Source organism: Dendrobium catenatum, unplaced genomic scaffold (genome assembly GCF_001605985.2).
Source record: "Dendrobium catenatum unplaced genomic scaffold, ASM160598v2 fragScaff_scaffold_1271, whole genome shotgun sequence".
Lineage (NCBI taxonomy): Eukaryota > Viridiplantae > Streptophyta > Magnoliopsida > Asparagales > Orchidaceae > Dendrobium > Dendrobium catenatum.
The window spans coordinates 323,912-346,100 of record NW_021319733.1 but is presented as its reverse complement, the minus strand read 5'-3'; the positions used below and the strand labels follow the sequence as shown (position 1 = coordinate 346,100).

Sequence of the window (22,189 nt, the reverse complement as noted above, 5' to 3'; positions counted from 1 at the left end):
ATGATTTAAATAAAGCATGCCAACAATGCAATCGCCTTTCTCTAGTCTTATATCCTCACATCTACTGATTGATAATTGAATAAATAATTTCATATAGTTGCACATGAAAAAAAAATCCCAAGCCATGTATTTTTACTACAATAATTTAAGGTTATCATTCTTTGCCAGTCTGCCCGATCCTGTCCGTTTAGTATGAATGCATGCATAGGGTGCAGAGAAAGACAAGGTGACAACCAGGCAAGGCACGAAAACAAGTTCAAATCACGAATGAAAGAGATGAAAATGAAGGTCATTGGCTAACCTAAATAACCTTATTATATCTTTAAAATTAAAATCAGACAATAACAGGACAACATAATCCACATAGTACAATTAAAAAAAAAGTATTATATAACCATGCAATTTGGTATAGTATGATTTCTAAGCACATAAAATAATTGCTGAATGCAATAAGATAGAAAATAGCATAGATTTATTTAAAGGTTTATGACAACTTACTTTGGAGGCTCCAACATGCGCAAGAGCAACACCAACCAAACCCACACCAGAACCAACCTAAATATTCTTAAAAAGGCAGCAAAATTGCACCAACCATTAAAAGTATTGATAAATTTAAGAAACAAAAAACACAAAAATGGTACTGCAGTAATGGAAATAAATGTTTGCATCAGAGATAAGAAATCCTACATAATTTACAACATCAGGTGGATTGAAGAATTTTTAAAAAGATATTACTAGAGCAACAAAGTATGAATAACTATAATGTTATAAAGCTAAAAAAATGAAAATGACAAAATGTAGGTAAGCAATAACAATTAAGTTGAATTTGCAAATAAATCTATTCAGAAATAAATTACAACCACCCAAATTAGATAAAAAGGACTACATTAACATTTTAAAGAAACAACAAACAACAACAACATGAAGCCTTTATCCCACTATGTGGGGTCGGCTACATGAATCATTTTTCTCCATTGTGTCCGGTTAAGAATCTAATTCTCATTTAGATCTAATAAATAAAAGTAACTTCTAAAACGTAAGTAAAAAATGGCAATTGCAAATCCCTTTATTTGACAATAATTATGCCTAATTCCATCTTTGAACACTTGTTTCAAAATAGAAATGCAGGTTAGCACAATTGATTTTTTACAGCAGCAATCTGCGGTTGAATTCAGGAATATCTCACCTCAGTCATTGATTATCATACAAAAAATTCGATGGCATTTATGAGAAGATATGTAAGTGGCTTAATTCCTCTATGGACAATAGGCTATAACTGTAGCTATCATTTAGCAACGCCTGTAAGTTTTCATAAAACCTTCACATCTTCAACGAGATGACCAAAGTAGTTGACTACATCCCATGTAATACCCATCTAATTTGTTTGTGAGCTCACAAATCATAAACCTCAACAGTTAACTTTAAGATTAAAATGTTTCCCCATCTCTCGATTTGAACAATTGATCCTCCCTACACCATGTCATTCTGATACTCCTGATTTCTTGAATTTCAGCATTTCTGTAATATATTACTTTAAAATATCAGCACTGCTGAAACAACAATTCCTAATTTTCATTGCAATCACTTCTCTTTCGGCAAATTAAATGGCATCTACAACTTTGGAAACAGAATTAAAACCTTGCACCACTTTTTTTTTCCTTGTCACTGCTTACTCGGCACCTTAATCAATCGCTCAATCAAAAGTATGGAAAGGCTGGCAGCCCCAACATTATACATGCATTTCCAAGCCTGTCCATCTAAAATCTGTCTAGTGTCAATATTATTAACCTCTTACCACTTATAAGTCTATGCATCTCTGCATCGACAAGAAATAGGCCACATAAACTGCTAATATCCAAAGACAATACCATCTTCAACCCAACTGACAAGACACTGGCTTTGATTTTCTATTGTCCTCTTGCAACCCTTCTTTGTCCAAAACTTGATAATAAATCAGGAAAAAAAAAATTTCAGGCGTCTTACTATGAGAGAAATAGTGATATGCTGATGCCCCATATTTAAGATCCTTAATTGAGATATATTATCTCCTAGCCCATCAAATGTCAACACTAGCATGACTCAAGACTATGGCATAGCATGTCATGGACCGGACATGAAAATGCAAAAATATAATATTATAGGCTGTTTCAAATTGTTGAATTCAAGAGTTAAGCATGAAAAGGATAAAAATAAACTTTTATTTATTAAAATTAAAACATAATGTGGTAGGCACAAGGTATGCTTTCATTTCTTAAAATATAAGACATGGAATACAGTTATTTATTTCAAGCTAAACTACGGATCACCAATGCCCCTAATTTTCATATTTCATCATAAAAAATATCATACACAGAGTGTAAGCTATTTGCCAAAAAAAAGCTCTACAACCAAGCTAACACTTTCAAATTGTTGAATCCAAAAGGTAAGCATGAAATGGTTCAAAATAAACTTATGATGTCTTCAAATGTTAAGTAAAATAATTTTTTTACATATCTTACCACCACTCATCAAATGCCCCGTCAAGAATTGAAGTTTCATACTAAGTAAACAAGACTGAGGAAGGCGATTGATCATTGAACTGACCAGTTAAGATTAAGGTATGTACTACCAATAGGCCATCCCCTAGCAATGCCCAAACCATTATAGAAAGGACACATGCTAGCATAAAGGCACATGTTGAACCATGTGAAGACAAGTCTACTCCAAACAGATGTCCTATATGATCTAGGGAGGCTTGTATTATTAATACATGCTTCCAGCTGCATGCTGTCTTAGGTGCAAGCCAAAAAGGCTCCTACCAAACTTAATCATGAATGCTTTTTGTCCAATTCTCATTCAAATTGAGGAACAAATTATTCACATGTTTTGCGTTCAAAATTCTGAAGGACCCTCTAATGGCATGTTTTCCAGGCATCATGCATTATGCTCGTCATCGCACTTATCTTTACCTTTTTTAGCTGCATAATAACCATTAATGATTTTTCTTATTAAAGCGTCCCCATTAAAATGATAAGTTATATAATTTAAAACAAAAGACCATTTTTATTAGCAAAAGATTATTATACTTACCACTAATAAAAAAAATATTATACAAATTATATTATAAGAGAAAAGTTGAACTTACCTCAAAGCAAACCTTTTCTGAGAACAACTTTGGGTAAGAAAGTATAAACTCTGACAAAAAAAGACTTGAGGGCCAAAGAGCACATCTGGAGATACAAAATTAAAAAAATTATGTTTAAAAATTCAATTGGAAGTTAATCATCATCATCGTTAGCCTTGTCACAACAATTTATGGTCGGGTTTGTTCTCATTTTCCATTCATTTTTTGTTGAGTGCTTCCTATCGAATAAAATCTATTTTAACATAACATTTTAATCAACTTCTATCCAAATTAGCTTATAGATCTACCCTTCTGCTCAATCCACCAACATCAATTTTATATACTCGCACAATAGGCATGATCTCTATCTTTCTTGTGCATATACAAACCACCTAATTCTATTATAAAATATCTCACCTTTAATACATGTCACTCCAACATTCATTTAATATAATCATTATTAAATTTATTGTTCCTAATTTGTTGTCATACTCAGCTTAACTATCAATAACTCGTATATTGTCGACACTCAAATTCATACAAATATCACCAGTCTAATTATAATCTTATATAATTTAACTTTGAGTCTAAATAATATCCTCTTATAGCATAATAATCCAAAGGACAAAGGGAAGACTTTGAGCAGTGATTAATTTGGTTTTGGTGCATTATGGAGGTCCCAGGTTTGACTTGTAGAAAAGTGTGTATGAATATAGGGGTAAAGTTTCGTGCATCAATCTCTCCATAGGTAGTACCTATACATAAAAATAAAAGAAAGGTAATTCAGGAAATATCAATAGAAAATCTGGACCTCAATTACATTTTCATTATAGCTAGTACCTATACGTAAAAAAAGAAAAGAAAGGTTAAATTAATAAAAGTCACAAAATTAATTGAAAAACTAGATCTGTTTCAGCAACCATGTATGAATCAACATCAATTAACCAAAGCAGAAAACCAAGAAGAAAAGTCTATGAAACAAGTTCTGAAATATGTTCTAGACAACCACTATTTTTACCCACTTCCTTCTCAACCTAGCAAGTTAAAGAAAGTGCATCAAGAAAATAAAGACAACTATATGATATGATAGGCACAATCAAGATCTTAAATTTGAAACATCAGCTGGCAGAGTTCTTTAAGTTATTGCACAATGTGCTCTTTCACAACTATTCAAGAATGACAATAATTACTGCTTACATAAATAGGTTAAAAATCAACTATCAATGAAAGAAACAAATCTAAAAATTAGCTTTTGACTTAAGAATAAAAAACTAATTACACCATAGAGATGGAATGTTATAGTCTACAAATTATTGGATTGCTCCGGATGCTAAGTTGTCCGCATATTGTAGGATTATTGTAGATGGAAAGATGTCGTTCATGAATTATTAAATGTTGTTGATGGACAACTAATTTTCACAGATTGTTAGGTTGTTGCAGAAGGAAAAGTGTTGGTTATGGATTCATGATTATTTCAACACTCACTCCCATGTTAGGCTGCAAAAGTTGATCATGCGCGCCTTATTGATTAGTTTATCAAAAATCACTTTGAGTAAAGCTTTGATGAGGATACAACACCATTAAGCTTTTATCCCACTACGTGCGGTCGGCTACATGAATCTTGTTTTCCATTGTCTTGTTAAGAATCAAATTCTCATTTAATTTTTTTTTTAAATCATTTCTAATATTTTCTAACCAAGTCTTTTTAAGTCTACCTTTAACTTTCTTAACATAGACCAAATCTAATACATCAACTCTCCTAATCGGGTCATCGGAAGGCCGACGTATGTGTCCATCTAAGGCAACTCTCTATAATCTTATATGCCACTGGAGCTACTCCAACCTTTTCACGTCTATACTCTTTTTGCACTATGTCTCTAAGAGTGATGCCACTCATCTACCTATGCATCCTCATCTCTGGAACACTTCACTTAATTTATGCTTCTCTTTTAATGGCTGCACAAAAAAGTATTGCAGGTCTCACCACCATCTTACAGAATTTTCCCTTAAATTTGTGGGGTACTTTTCCTATCACACAACAAGCCTGATACATTCCTCCACTTCAATCATCCAACTTGAATTCTACTAATAATATCCTCATGGTATCTAAAATGTGTACTCTTATTAATGACTTAATCGTCTAAAGTCACAATCTCCCCACTTGATATATTACTATTAAAATTATACTTCATATATTCAATTTTAGATCTACTCAAGTTAAAACCTTTAGACTCTAAAATTGACCTCCATAATTTAAGTTTTCCTTCAACAACCTCTCTAGTCTTATCAACAAGAAGAATATCATCCGAAAGAAACATACACTAAGGTATATCCTCTTGTAAATGCCTAGTAAGAACATCCATGACTAAAGCAAAATTATATGAGCTTAAAGTTGATCCTTGGTGTAATCCAACTGAAATAGGAAAATTATTGGTCAAACCACTTTTTTTTAGTCATTGGAACAAAATTTAGTTGAGCCACTATACTTTAAATTTTTTTCCGAAATAAAAAGTCAATCTGCCTAAACTTGTTTAGCTCGGCCATGGTAGACATGATTTTCATACAATACTAACAGCAATCTGGTTGTCCACATTACATTCCAAAGATTTTTCAACCTGATAATTTAGTTCTTCTAATAATACTTATAACCACATTTCTTCGCAAAACCCAAGTGCAATTATCCAATATTATGCTTCAAAACTATTATACAAGACAACAAATTATTTCTTACTTCTCAATACAAGCATATTTCCCCATACAAAACTAAAACATAACCAGAGGCAAATCTTCAACCTGATGCATCTCTAGCCCAAACAGCAAATATGAAAATTTCATTCTCCTAGTTGGATGAATTTTTGTATAATAGGCATCTTCCTAGTGTCATTTGAAGTTATCCTAAAATATAATGAGCAGCTTTCATGCGATCTTCACTAGAGTTGCTAATGTATGGGCATGCAGCACTCATAGGAGACCCAATATTGGAAAAAATGTATGTTGAGCAATGAGTGGATACCTACATTTATCAATTGAAATGCTATTAGTGGTGATTCTAATTATCTTTGCTGATTCATTTAAAGTTTTTGAGGGCTCACACCAAACATTTAAGTTTCTTAAAGTAGATCAAGAATATATTTCCATTGGGAAATAATAATACTTTATTTTGATTGTGCGCCTCCCTTAAATAAAGTAATTTAGATTTCTAATTTTTTTATCCCAAATTCTCTCATCATAAACCTTTTTAATCTGGTTAGCTCTTCCTCGGAGTCACCTATCAATATAATATAATTTACATACACAAACAAGATCGTATTTTTGAAAAAGGTACATGAAGCTTTAGTAGATTCAATGAGAGGTGTCGAGAAATATTCATTGTTCATGGGTTTGATGAGAGATAAGGGCCAATGACCAACTAAGTTTTTGTAATACCCAAAATAAATGTAAGCATAAACTAATTAATAAGTAGTCAATTTATAATGTATTTTCATTTAATTCTAACTGGAATTTTGAGTATTAATTAATTAAATCATTTTCTTATTCATTGATTCAGTAGTGAAAACAGTAGCTTTTGCACTAAAAGCACATGCATTGGAGGAGGCTGTGAGTGGAAAAATCCTAATGCTGAAATAGGTTTAGCGGAATAGAATTATAATATTTTAATTTTAGTGGAATGCCTAGCAAATGCAATGACTTAAGCCATCTCTTCTTCACTTCTTCACTTCTTCACAACCCGATTCCCTGGCCCTAACGTCTAAAGTTTGTCGTGAGCTAAGCTGGAGCAGGTGCTACTGGGTGAAGCTAAGGCAGGTAGCTGTGAGCGAAATTTCAACAAAACAAGGTACGAGAAAATAGGTAGATGTTGTAGTTAATAGCTAAAATTGTTATTTGGCTGAATTGAGGTGTTGTTTACTTAAATTAGGTAATGTTACTGTTGTAGGGATGATGAAAACTTAAAGGTAAGCAGAAAAAAATTAGTATTGTGTTGTTTGCTTGCTGAAATCAGTGTTGTTATTGCTGAAATTATGATTTGCCATCAGTAATTGCTGAATTTCAATGAGGGATGACTAAATTGATACTAATGTTGCTGAATTTCAATTACAGAAAACAGAAAATCTATTGTTCTCACTGAAATCTGTAAGGAAAACGGGTAGAAAAGCTGAAATCTGGTAAGGGTACTATTGTTTGTTGAAATTTAGTAATAGGGGCTGTTGTTATTTGCTAAATTAAATGTTTAGGCTTGTTCAAGTCTTGCTGAATTCAAGAGGAAGAGGAAAAGGAGATAAATGAAGGAGTGGGATTGAATGAAGAAGAGTGAAATTTGAGGTGTGTATAAAAGGAGAAGAAAATAAGACTTAGAAGAACGACTTTCAAGTGAGGTGAGATACCCAAATAATACATAGAAAATAGTAAAAATTATATATATATATATATATTCATAACTATTATGTTTAAGATAGCATTATAATTTTAGATTATTCATATTTATTCATATAATTGTTGATTCATTTATTAGTAGCACAGTTTATGATTGTTAAAACTAAATGATATTGGAAAGATAAAATAAGTCATATATGGGGGATAAGCCCGTACAATTAAAGGCAAAAAACCTGACGAGGTAGCCTACACTATCAAAATTATAAAAGTTGGGGATTTGGATCCAACCTTGAATAAGAGAGCAGCTTCAATTTTAAAAATTGAGAATTCGAACACAATCTTGAATTCAAAAGTTGAAAGGGTGCAAAATCTTATAGCCATCATATGACTTGTAAAAAGGTGTTGAACAGTTAACAAGATAGAAAATAATGTTATGCATTTATTATGATCAGTATAGAATTCCAAGGTGTTCTAAATTAATTATTAATAATATTGTTATTATTTCTTATACATTGATTATGTATTTTATTAAGGCCTAACTCATTAGTTGTGGTTGTACTACAGGAAAATGGAAGAAGCCCATAGGGAATTAGACAAAAAAGCGGTGATTATCTTTTTTTTAGTGTAAATACGTTTTGGGTGTACATAGAGGTCCAAGTGGAGGCTGTACATAGAATTTTGGAGTATGTAAATAAATTTTAAAAAATTTTAGTAAAGCTCTGTATTTCTTTTGAGTATCCTTGATGTTTAATTGAGGTATATTATATGTTTTTTGTTGTTAAATATAAAGTTTGATATGCTAGGAGAGTCAGAATAGATTACTTTTACTCATTTGATTCTGATAGAAATAGCTCAGAATGGGTGTTAATAAGAAAGGTCTGTTTAAATTTTTCTTCTTTGTTATGCTCCAAATTGACCATAAGGGGGGAGCCAAAATGCGGTATGGCAGTTTCAAACTTGAATTTTTTGTTCTTGAATTTCCTCCCTCTGAATTTTAAGTTTGGAGTAATAAGATTGACGTTAAAGAAAAGTTACATTCATGGAATTGTGAAATTTTTTTGTAACCACGAAGTATAGCATTTATACACTTTTTATTTGGAGTAAACAATCAAGATACCCTTCATAAATTTAGGAACTAATTTGCTCCTATATTGAGAATGAATGTAAATGAAAAATGAACGCTTAAAAATTTTTGGAGAAGAGAAGAAAAATATATAGACATGAGTTTGAACGGTCTTGAAATTTAAATACTCTTAAAGGAATTTTGCTAATGAGATATGCAACAGTTATGATAGCTTCTTCCCAAATATACTTAAAAACAATTGTAAAAATACTAATAATATGTCCACCTTCAATATGTCACTATTTTTCCTATTAGCAACCCCATTTCATTGACGGGTGCCGACACAGGAACTTTGGTATATAATCCCTTGACGTAGGAGATAATTTATAAAATTGATTCAAAGTATTATCTAACATTATCAGCTTTAAAGACTTAGATTTTGAACTAAAATTAAGTGTGGATCATGCTGTTCAACTTCAAAATTTGTCCAACTATCAATTTTTCTTTCATTAAAACATTCAAGTGAGATAGGTATGATCATTTATAAGAGGAACAAAACATATCGCTAGAGATATTTTTGACTTTATATGGTCCTCACACATATTAAAAGGGTTTGCAAACTGGGATGTGAACCAAGAGTGCCTTTAACCAAGGGCCAAATTTCACACTAGAAGTCTTTAATGAAGTTTTTTGTAGGTGAATAGAGGAGAAATTAATTTTACAATGTAAGTAAGGGTTGTGTTCAAGGCATTGGTGTCAAAGCAAGAAATCTCTATCATTAGAATTTGAAGTTGGGGTTTTGGTAGACATACAATTTGCTATTCGAACCCATACCTTGCTAGAGGAACAATTCTTTAGAATATAGAATTCTAAGCACATCTTTGCACTATCAGTCATCATCCCTGATATCAAGTCCTTAAGTTACAAAGGTTACATGAGAAATCAGCAACAATGTTTTTTTGTCGAAGAGTATTTTTTTTTTTTTTTTAGGCACTAAAAGCGCATAGTTAAGTGTCAAATCATTTTGACAGAATGATTGAACTTATTCCAACCACATTTCATAATAACTCATTTCCAATCCGAACATTATAATTTTTATGACATGGGATGTAATTATGGAAGACATTTTTATCTCTTGTCATATAATTTTAAGCTCCCGAGTCTACTAACCTAATAGTAGTTAGTCTCCATGTTTGCAATGAGAGTGGTTACAAATCCACCCGTCTAGTTCAGCCAAGCTTATTATAGTATTTTTCTGGAATAAGCTTTTACTAGAGAATAATTTATTGTCTTCAATTTACTCATCAAAAGTATGAAACATAAATAAAAGAGCTATTGTGATCTGTATTAATTGTTGGCTATATTTTGAAAGTTTCCAGTCCAGTATTTCATCATATATTTCCATATTTTGAAATTGGGTTTTTCATTTTTATTGTAAGAAATTAACCTAGGAAGTCCCCACTTTTTTAGAAAAATATTAAATATGCCAAAGATCGTAACAGTAAGGGGTCAAGGGAGTTTTTTTTTAGAGATTGAATATAGAGAGCTCCACAAGTTGCAAATTTGCAGCCGCCAGCTGAGGAATTCACATAAAAGTCTAAGTACAATAAGTAGAATCGATCCCTTGCGTTGGAACACTTGATCATGCATTAAAAATCATTGGCCAGCACTTCCAACTAGACTATTGTTTTCTTCATCCTGCTAATAAATTTCATGTTGGAGAAATGACATCTAAATAAGCTTTTACTACGAGAATAAATGATTGTCTTCAGTTGTTCTTCAAAAGGATGAAACATAAATGAAGAGTTATTTGAAATTTTCCAATCCAGTATTTCATCATATATTTCCATATTTTGAAATTGGGGTTTTCATTTTTATTGTGAATAATTAACCAAGGAAATCCCCACTTTTTAGAAAAATATGAAACATGCCAAAGATCTTGACAATAAGGGGCAAGAGAGAGTTTTTTTTTAGAGACTGAATATAGAGAGCTCCACAAGTTGCGAATTTGCAACTGGGGAATTCACATAAAAGTCCAAGTACAATAAGTAGAATCAATTCCTTATTTCCTTGTGTTGGGACACCAGATCATGCATTAAAAATCATCGGCCAGCACTTCCAATTAGACTATTGTTTTCTTCATCATGCTAATAAATTTCAAGTTGGAGATATGACATCTAAATAGCCCCATGCATACGCCAATGAGAAGTGGTAGGCTCAAGTATAATTAGCAACCCAATGGCTTTATAATGAGAATGTTCTTTTAGTAGATGGCTTAACACATAATCTTCTTAGTATTAGCTAGGTATGTAATAAAGGATTTGATATTAATTTTTTATCTAACAAGTGCTCAATTAGTTTAAATGGCAAAATTATTTTAAAAGGTAAGAGAATCACTAACGTTTACATGCTTTATTTATCCTATATTGATATTTCTGAAAACTTATGTTGTCTAAAATAATTTTTTTTATTAAGGAAATGTTTAATAATTTTAAAATAAATTTTACTATTACTTGAAAATTACATTTAATAAATAATTTAATTAAAAAATAACTAAAATATCCTTTGATTTAACACCATTAACCCCAAAATTTAATAATAGGATCAAAAAGGCCCTTTTCAGGAGTTGAGGAACTAAATTGATCCCTCAAAAGAGTTGAGGATCATTTTGATCCCTCACAAAGAGTTGAGGGACCATTTAGGTCCTTTCCTCATACACCAATATATAAAAATAAAATCACTAAAAGGAATTTTGGATGCATAAATTAGAGCAAAATGGTTAAATTGCCAAACAATTGCATCCATACCCAGTATCACCTTCAAGCAAGTTCAATGAACAATGAAGAGAAACAACCAAGTTCGTCAGACAACTTTGATCACTGGTACCTATATGGGAACTAGTTTAGATAGAACTAAAAAGAAACAAAGAATACGATTAATAGAAAGCATGGCTAAAACTTACCAAATGGGAAAAGATAAGAGATTTTCTTGAAGATTTTGTTTTCTTCCCCTCTCATCACATACTCCTGCCCAATCAAAAAAGTAAATCAATGAACAAAGAGTAAAGCTTTACTAAGCTCAAATATTTTAGATGCTTATGACATTTCTAAAAATAAATGCTTGATATTCAACTTGCTAAAACATAGATATCAGTTTGCATCAATCTTATCATCCAAACACCATGAGAAGTACAGATAGTGTATGCAGTTACGTGCAGCATTTAAATGTATAACTGCAAGAGATGCAGGATCTGCATGAAAATCAGTCCATCTTTCTCTGTCAACACCATTAATTTTCCTAATTAAGAGGCACTTTTATTGGAGTATTTGATTTTCAAAATGGATGTTTGATTCAAAAAGCATACTTCTAGCATTGGTGCCTATCTAAAATCCCTATCACTATTTGGGTAGAATATATTGATGGAGCCAATTGAGCCAATCATCATACTCATTGATATATCACCAGATATCATATTTGATTCTGCAATAAGAGCTTTTAATGATGTCAAGCATTTTTCAAATTTGTATTGAATATTTACATCGTTTCTTCTTCTTGGGAGTATTAGCCATTATGTCTTACCATTGTTAAGTAATTGTCCGGGATCCTATTATTCTTATAAATAACCTTTTATATCTTCTTTTTTAAACCTATATGTTGAATGAGATTTTTTTCCCTTTAGGATCAATCCGAAAACATCCTTAGCTTAAGTTTCTAACTCGTCATCCATTATCGTTGTCCTTTCACTGTTTTCTTCCTAGTTTACTGCTGTTCCAGCTTTCCTAAACCCTCAAAACAGCCAAAAACCACTCCAAAATCTGATTATTTCCCTACTCCCTGTGCTAGCACTCTTTCGTTTGCCATCGGAGTAGTAATCAATTTTTGCAATGCCAAAGTTCCTTTAAATTTACTTAACAATGTCTCTAATCTATGAAGTGGATCTTTGATCCCTCAAATTCATGACTGATCTATTTTTAGCCAAAATTGGAATTAGTGCCCGTCTTGAAAGCATTTTAATGCACCACAAACCTAATCATTCTAAAAAGTGTAATGACACTTAACCTGCCTTTTTAGGCAAATTTAGGAAGGCCAGAGCACCATCAACCTCCCTTCTAACTGCCAAGGCATCCGACATATAGCTTTAGCAGTTCAGAAAGCATGACAATGTAAGAACATGTTATTTTGCATTTTTCAGTAAATATGAAAATGAAGCACTAAAACTTGAATGCCAAGGTCTTCAATAATGCTACACTATAAGCCGTAAAGAGTTGGCAAAAGCCATATGAAAAATTCTCCAACAAGGAGAGTTGACAGAACTTTAGCCGAATTTAGGTTAATGCCTCAAACATAACAAACAAAGTTAAGGTCCTATATCATCATCCTAGAACAAATGCTCGATGCTAATGAAACAACAATAGCCAGCCTAGGCTTTACTCTGAAATTTGCTCATTAAGGCCTTCAATACAATAAGATCAAGCTCCTACTCTGTTAGCTTGAAGGCAAGAATTGAAACCTTCACTTGGGACTACTCTGACATTCTTGCTTATGCTTTAACAAGCCGCTGCATATCCCCCATTAAGGCCTCAAATAACGGAATTAAAGTTATGCTAGGCTAGTCAAGAGCAAAGGCTCCATGCTGTTAAAATCCTTAGCGTAGGTTAAAATTCAATTATAGCAAACCCGCTTCGATATTGGTAAGTTGTTGAATACATATATAGACCAAGACCTTAGAAAAAACAAAAAATCTGATTGATTTGAAAGTTTGAAGCCAAAGCTTAATGCTACCATTTTTCATGAGTCAGTCAAGACATCCTAGGGAAATTCAAGCTCTGCACGAAAAGTTCTAAGGAATTAAGGCAATAAATCTCGCCTGGCCAAGGCTTCAAACACATAATAAAAGGAAAGGTTCTAACAGTCAACCCAAAGAAAAAGCTCCATACTGTAAAAATATTGAGACGGCCAATGCAAGATTTATAAAATAACAGAATATATTTCATCTTTTTGTTCTTTAGAAAGCTCCTCGGATGAGACATCCATTATTACAAACAAAGAAGACTTCATGTCCCAGTCAAGGAACCCTCATAACCAGTGATAACCCAATAAACTCAAGATAATGAAATCATGAAAACTTAGCAACATTAACCAATCCATCCAAACCCCAATTTCAAGTCTTGCATGCTAACAGGTCTTCCAAAATTTAGAGCTGAGCTGTGAGCTATAAAAATCCCCATCAGGCTCTGCTCATATTTAAAAGATTCCGGATCAACCATTTATAATACGGATTTGATACAAAAAATAGCATTACCTAGCCACTAACAAGGACTTTATGTGAAAAAATCCTAAATCCGTGGTTAGAACATTTACATCTACAACAATTCAAAAATCCAAAGCAATTCTTCATCTACAGCAATCTAACAATCCAAGCAAAACAATAAGTCATCTACTGCAATACAAAAGATAATTGTGTAAGTGTATAACTTCTACTGAATTCTAGAATTAAAGACTGATTTCAACATAAGCTTATTTCCAATATAGTTGTTTCTCCACCTTTATATGTACAACTTTTTTTCTTCTTTTTCTTATACATAGAACAAGCGAATAAAAGTCATTCATAAATTATTTTATCCTCTTCTCTTTTCTCATTATAATTTTCAAACATTAAAAGAGCTATTAAGGTTCAACGCTCTGTGAGGTTGATGGGTCCTTCAACATGGAATATCTCCTCCAAGTCGACTCGTCCTTCACCAACATTAATGAAAATCAGCCGTCCTCAAGCAAGAGTGGCAAAAATACATGAAAATATTCCTCTTGGAAAGAGCATGGTGGTAGCTGACACAAAAAAGCTAGCGGTAAAAAATATGACAACTATAGTGCTGAGAAATCAACCTCAAAATGAAAAATTCATATCCAAAATATAATAAATTCATGATAAAATATTGGATTAGAATTTTTAAAGAAAACCAATAATAAAGAAATATTGCAACATCTCTCTCATTAATATTTCAACCATTTAGACAGTAAACTAAAGATAACCAATTATTCTTATAACAAAAACTTATTCTCAAACATCAATAGAATATGCTCAGTTACTCAAAAAAGTAAATACTTAGATGCTCTCATCACAAACAAGAAGTAAACTACTACTTAGATATTAGAGCCAAAAGCATCAAATTATACGTTATGAGACAAAAATGTCTTTCATAATTACAATACATGCCATAAAAATTATAATGTCCAGATTGAAAATGTGTAACTATTAAAAGTGGTCGGAATATTTTTTTTTTTTTTTCATTATGTAAAAAGATTTGACTATTGATTTTGTATTTAGTGTCAAACTCACTCAAGACAAAAACTATGTAGCAAAGTGCTCACTCAATTTTTGCCACTTTAAGAACTCAAACTAATGGATAATGATTGTTAGCGTGGAGATGTTTTCAGGACTCTACCTTCTAAAAAATGATTCCTTAAACTAAAATTTCAAATACACTTTAAAAAATGATAGTGAAGTATGGCTTTGGCACTACAGGGCAACCAAATTTTATTTACCTTGAAAAACTAACTCTTTCTCTAATAACCAACCAAAATTTTAAAGGACTTTCAATATGAAATTTATCATCTAGTTAAATACACTCATAATTCATATATCCCAATCAAACCCACAAACCTTCCCAATCTTTTGTTTTGGTCTGCAATAATGTCTAGAATAAATCAAGGTTACAAAACATCTTTGAACTTAGATGGTTTAGTCCCTTCATCGATGATAATATTTATCTCATTTTAAGTTTTCTTGATGAAGGAAAATTTTAAGGTGGGGCAAAATTTTAAACATTTCAACATCATGATCCACAGTCAATTTTAGTCCAAAAACTAAATCCTTAAAACCAGCAATTCTAAGAATACTATGAACCTATCTTAGAAAATTATCTCCTACATCAAAAGATTATGTACCAAAGTCCCTATGCCGACACCCCTTAACAAAATGGGGTTGTTGAATGAAAAAAAATAAAAACCTCATAGTGGTAGCCATATCACTAAGTATCATTGAGAAGAAGCTATTCTACGAACTACGCCCTCATTAATAGAATGCCCTTAATAGTACTTAAATTTCATACTCCTGTTCAAACCCTTACTGATTCATTTCCCAAAAAAAAAAATCATTTCTCTTCTTTCTAAAATACTTGGGTCTGAGCCTTCATTCATATTCATTCTCAACACTAAAGCAAATTAGCATCTGAATCTACCAAGAGTGTGTTTATTGTATACTCCCCAAATAAAAAAGAGTACAAATGCTAACACCTTGCCATTAAAAAAAGAAATGACCAAATGATACATAAACTTTTTTAAGTATATCCATTTTAATCTCAAACGTTTTTCAACTATTCAATTTGATCCATAAACAAACCAAATTTGGACCATTTTGGTCATACCATCAACTTTATCATTTCTTTAGACAAATCAATCCAACTTTTAAAGTGTCCATTTTAATCCATGAGTGCATTTTTTTTATTTCAGGGTCAATCTCATTAGTTTGAACTGGTACAAGGAGAGAGATTAACCCTACAAATTCTAAAATGCTCACAAGAAAAGCTTTCCTCCATCAATTTCTCTTAAAAAATGATAAAGTTGACAGTATGATCAATTTAGTTCAAATTGGTGAGCTGAGAAACTAATTGAAAGTATGGAAAAGTCTAACTAAAATAAACTCTAAAAAATCTAGAATTCCATGAGTGTGACGTTTTTTTAATATAACTCTAAAAAATCTAGAATTCCATGAGTGTGACGTTTTTTTAATATAAACCTAAACACTCCAAATTCGAAAATTAAGATGAGGAAACTCATGAACAAGAATTTTCATCCACCTTGCTTTATAATCAAGCACATGTAAAACAAGCATGCCCCATTGTCCCTCATTCAACTTAATAAAGCCTCACCAAAGCTCCAAACTCCCTTCTCACCATATTGGTGCATCAAAACTACTGATGCCTCCCAGAATCGCCGACTCCCTCATCACCTTATCACTACATCCAACATATGCAGAAGGAGCTTCATGTATATACTAGCAAAGAAAACTAGAAAAGAATAACAAAGAGCCTAATCAAGATATTTCAAACACACCCAAGAACCTGAACCTGATTCAAAAACCAATGAAGTGCAAACTTATGAGAATAAATTCATATATGATGACATTATGAATTTTCGTACAAATGAGAAGACCTATTTGCAAAGTTTTTGTACTTTCTTTTCGTGGAGAGGAAATCCTATTTGCAATATTTTCATGCAGGTACGAAGACCTATATGCATCATTCTTAGTGTGGTGGGAGCAGTAGATCGAGCCATGGTGTTTATAACCAACATTCTCTTAATGCACCCGACATGAGAGTGATGTCGAAATACTGCCAAAACTTTCAATGACCAAGACTTGAAACATAACGAACTTAAATAACTTTCTAGACCCAAAAAAGTGAAAACACAACTAAAAAGAAATTAAAAATGCAAATCACATTAAATGACCACTTAAATTGACATCTAAGTTATGTCTAAGAAAATAAAAACCAGAATAAAACCTAAAATGAGAGCTTGAATTGGACTTGCAGAAAACTTACAAAAACCTTGAAACCTAGCCTATGAGCAAGGGACTCTATGATGAACTTCAAAGCTCACTACGAGCATAGAACTTCATGATTGCACTAAAAACTCTCTTTAACATTCATAGCCCTCACGAACACACTCAATGAAATGAATTGAGAATAAAAACGAACTAAAATGGCTTCCTATTTATATATAGAAGAGCAATTCCCTACAGGGCCCATTCAAGTAAAACATAAGCCACATAAAATCAAATTGTGTCCCTTTAAAAACATAAAAGAGACCCAAACTCGTGAAGCTTATAATTAGATCCGCAACCAACACACACAAGCAAACAAAAGACGAGCAATAATAAACTCAAAATTTAGGCCACATGCATGTTTCAAGGACAATGAATTCATGTGAAGAACAGTCACATCATACCTTTAAACGTCTCAAATATTTGTTTGTTCATGTGAACTACTTCTAAACCAAAAAAATGGTCAATCTATTCCTCATCATAGGTCTTATTACTGCTTTAATTGATGTGCACATCAATCATTAAAAGCAAATCATGCATGTCACAAAAACAGTATGCTTCCATGAATAATAGTACACTCCACACCCTCGTGAATGAATTTTTTTCAAAACTACAAGGTCATTGCTATATATCACATGTCACGTGGTCATTTCAAAAAGCATGTACAACATATTGAATCACCAAAAGCGGCTCCACATGTGCTCGACAAATGAGGTAAACACTCGAATTTAGAGTCTAAGAATGTTGCGCATGCTAATAGTAATACAAATTTGAATTTGACTCACTCAAGAAGCATGAAATAGCTAAAAAAAAGTGTGGTCATTTTGAAAACTTGCAAGCTCTTTTTAAGATCAAAACTCAAATTCATCATTATGTTGCAAGATGTCCTCCAGCAAGCCTACAAGATAAGGTCCTAAGTCCCAAGTTTCAAGTATAATCCCCCTCACAATGAAAGAAGTCAATAAAACTTGAACACCATGAGCAATGCTCAAGCAATAAATTTCAAATAGATCATAATAAAAGAATCATTTCAAGTTCTACTATTATAATAATTTAGTAAATTCATGAAAAAGCATACTATTACAAATTTCACAAAGATATTTTATTTTAGATTTGCATTAAATCTTCAAGCTTCTTACAAAGAAAATGTGAACTACTTCTAAACCTTATCCTCTGTAAGCAAGGATACAAAATTGACAGGGCTCAAAAGGACCAAGATCAAACACCAAACCCTAATAGTGGTCGAGTTAATAGAATATCTCAATAAGAGGAAAAAAAATCTCAATAAGAGAAAAATCTATTTTCAAATGCCACCAAATTCAAACATGAAATATTTCAAAATCAAATCTCTAGAAAATACAAAATTTTAAAAAAAAAACTTATATTTAAATATAAAATATTTAAGTAAAAATTATCGCACTAAATTTGAAGTAACAATCCATCAACACTTCGCAATAATTTGTCAAAGGAGCCATTTAATACTAATCTCAACTCACAAAGAGACAATCTCATATCAAGCGTATCAATATTTACTCCCAAAAGATTTCTCGCAAGAAAAAGACATAGCACGTGTCCTCCATATGTGTGGTTTTGCCACCAAATGGTTACACCAAGAAACATTTATGATTTTCATTCTATGACGACATGGTTTAGCCATAAAATAGAACCATTAAATTACGATCACGGCCATAGTCTACATGTTTCCCAATGGCTCAGCCCCCCTAAAATTGTGAAGTGTAGCATGCACTTGATATAGCACAAAGACCTCTGTTAATTAAGTTCAGCTTAAGCTTCCTTAAATAAACATCTACCCCAATACTGCAATATCTTCTGGGACAATACAACCCACAACTGCCAACAATGATACTTCGATAAGGTCTGGTAGGATACATCCACTGACTAGCTAGACCCGGAAGCCATAATAACATGAGGCAATGGAATCATAGGATCTTGATTAGATTCGTCATAATTTCCCACTCCATCTACTCTAAACTTATGAGAATAAATTCATATATGATGACATTATGAATTTTCGTACAAATGAGAAGACCTATTTGCAAAGTTTTTGTACTTTCTTTTCGTGGAGAGGAAATCCTATTTGCAATATTTTCATGCAGGTACGAAGACCTATATGCATCATTCTTAGTGTGGTGGGAGCAGTAGATCGAGCTATGGTGTTTATAACCAACATTCTCTTAATGCACCCTACATGAGGGTGATGTTGAAACACTGCCAAAACTTTCAATGACCAAGACTTGAAACAGAACGAACTTAAATAACTTCCTAGACCCAAAAAAGTGAAAACACAACTAAAAAGAAATTAAAAATGCAAATCACATTAAATGACCACTTAAATTGACATCTAAGTTGTGTCTAAGAAAATAAAAACCAGAATAAAACCTAAAATGAGAGCTTGAATTGGACTTACATAAAACTTACAAAAACCTTGAAACCTAGCCATGAGCAAGGGACTCTACGATGAACTTCAAAGTTCAATACGAGCATAGAACTTCATGATTGCACTAAAAACTCTCTTTAACATTCATAGCCCTCACGAACACACTCAATGAAATGAATTGAGAATAAAAACGAACTAAAATGGCTTCCTATTTATATATAGAAGAGCAATTCCCTACAGGGCCCATTCAAGTAAAACATAAGCCACATAAAATCAAATTGTGTCCCTTTAAAAACATAAAAGAGACCCAAACTCGTGAAGCTTGTAATCGGATCCGCAACCAACACACACAAGCAAACAAAAGACGAACAATAATAAACTCAAAATTTAGGCCACATGCATGTTTCAAGGACAATGAATTCATGTGAACAACAGTCACATCATACCTTTAAACGTCTCAAATATTTGTTTGTTCATGTGAACTACTTCTAAACCAAAAAAATGGTCCAATCTATTCCTCATCATAGGTTTTATTACTGCTTTAATTGATGTGCACATCAATCATTAAAAGCAAATCATGCATGTCTCAAAAAACAATATGCTCCCATGAATAATAGTACACTCCAAACCCTCGTGAATGAATTTTTTTCAAAACGACAAGGTTCATTTCTATATATCACATGTCACGTGGTCATTTCAAAAAGCATGTACAACACATTGAATCACCAAAAGCGGCTCCACATGTGCTCGACAAATGAGGTAAACACTCGAATTTAGAGTCTAAGAATGTTGCGCATGCTAATAGTAATACAAATTTGAATTTGACTCACTCAAGAAGCATGAAATTGCTAAAAAAAATTGTGGTCATTTTGAAAACTTGCAAGCTCTTTTTAAGATCAAAATTCAATTCATCATTATGTTGCAAGATGTCCTCCAACAAGCCTACAAGAAAAGGTCCTAAGTCCCAAGTTTCAAGTATAATCCCCCTCACAATGAAAGAAGTCAATAAAACTTGAACACCATGAGCAAAGCTCAAGCAATAAATTTCAAATAGATCATAATAAAAGGATCATTTCAAGTTCTACTATTATAATAATTTAGTAAATTCATGAAAAAACATACTATTACAAATTTCACAAAGATATTTTATTTTAGATTTGCATTAAACCTTCAAGCTTCTTACAAAGAAAATGTGAACCTCAAAGTTACCCTGCTTATATGGTAGTTCAAAAAAATCTACAAACCTTATCCTCTATAAGCAAGGATACAAAATTGACAAGGCTCAAAAGGACCAAGATCAAACACAAAACCCTAATGATGGTCGAGTTAATAAAATATCTCGATAAGAGAAAACTCTATTTTCAAATGCCACCAAATTCAAACATAAAATATTTCAGAATCAAATCTCTAGAAAATACAAAATTTTAAAAAATAAAAAACTTATATTTAAATATAAAATATTTAAGTAAAATTGATCGCACTAAAATTGAAGTAACAATCTATCAACACTTCGCAATAATTTGTCGAAGGAGACATTTAATACTAATCTCAACTCACAAAGAGCTAATCTCATATCAAACGTATCAATATTTACTCCCAAAAGATCTCTCGCAAGAAAAAGACATAGCTCATGTCCTCCATATGTGTGGTTTTGGCACAAAATGGTGCCACTAAGAAACATTTATGATTTTCATTCTATGACGGCAAGGTTTAGCCATAAAATAGAACCATTAAATTACGATCACGGCCATAGTCTAGATGTTTCCCAATGGCTCAGCCCCCCCTAAAATTGTGAAGTGTAGCGTGCACTTGATATAGCACAAAGACCTCTGTTAATTAAGTTCATATTAAGTTTCCTTAAATAAACATCTACCCCAATACTGTAGTATCTTCTGGGACAATACAACCCACAACTGCCAACAATGATACTTAAATAAGGTCGGGTTGGCTACATCCACTGACTAGCTAGACCCGGGAGCCATAATAACATGAGGCAATGGAATCATAGGATCTTGATTAGATTCGTCATAATTTCCCACTCCATCACTCTAAGCCAAAGGTGATAAATTTTATCTAAATTTTAAAATCAAACTAATGTCACTATAAGTTAAGCACATAGTGCCTAATGACTAGCCTTAATTGAAATGTTTCTCTCATCACTTAGGAAGAGTAATTAACCATAAACATTTGTGTCTATGGGAAACATGGAACCATATCATTAAGTCCTAAAATTAAGGAGAATTTTTGGGCAACATCTTATATATGATTAAATCTATCTTTTGGAAATTGGACAAGGAACAAAACTCCCTCAAAAGAGTCGGGAGTGAATTTTCAAAGTCCACAATAGCATGTAAGAAGTAGAGAGGTTAGCAAGTGATTGAATTTCATAAGAGTATATCTTGATTCATTTTTTATCTTTTAAGCACCTTTAGAATATTTCTAGATATTTATTTTGTCTTATTTTTACATTTTATTAACCTAATGTTTGTGTACTTAAGTTGTATTGTTTCAATTCTAAAAGCATTTTTGTTACTTTTTAAGTGAATTTTGAGTAGAATTAAAAGTGCTTTAGCATCATCCCATATACAGGTTGTTAGAAACCATGTTGGTGTATGTGTCATGCATAGAATAATATGGCCAAAATCAAGTCCA

The 22,189-nt window shown here is 32.2% G+C and overlaps 1 protein-coding gene across 2 annotated transcripts in view; it reads right to left on the bottom strand.

Moving 5' to 3' along the window:
• The window catches only part of LOC110100864 (putative uncharacterized protein DDB_G0277003), a 53,921-nt gene that overhangs the window by 25,680 nt on the left and 6,052 nt on the right, over nucleotides 1-22,189 (bottom strand). For both annotated transcript variants that reach the window (XM_020828572.2, XM_020828571.2), the window contains exons 4-7: nucleotides 11,500-11,563; nucleotides 11,345-11,423; nucleotides 3,125-3,209; nucleotides 499-555 (exon numbers count right to left, since the gene is read on the bottom strand). In XM_020828572.2, the coding sequence (XP_020684231.1) occupies nucleotides 499-555; nucleotides 3,125-3,209; nucleotides 11,345-11,423; nucleotides 11,500-11,563 (285 nt within the window). The remainder of the gene's footprint in view (nucleotides 1-498; nucleotides 556-3,124; nucleotides 3,210-11,344; nucleotides 11,424-11,499; nucleotides 11,564-22,189) is intronic.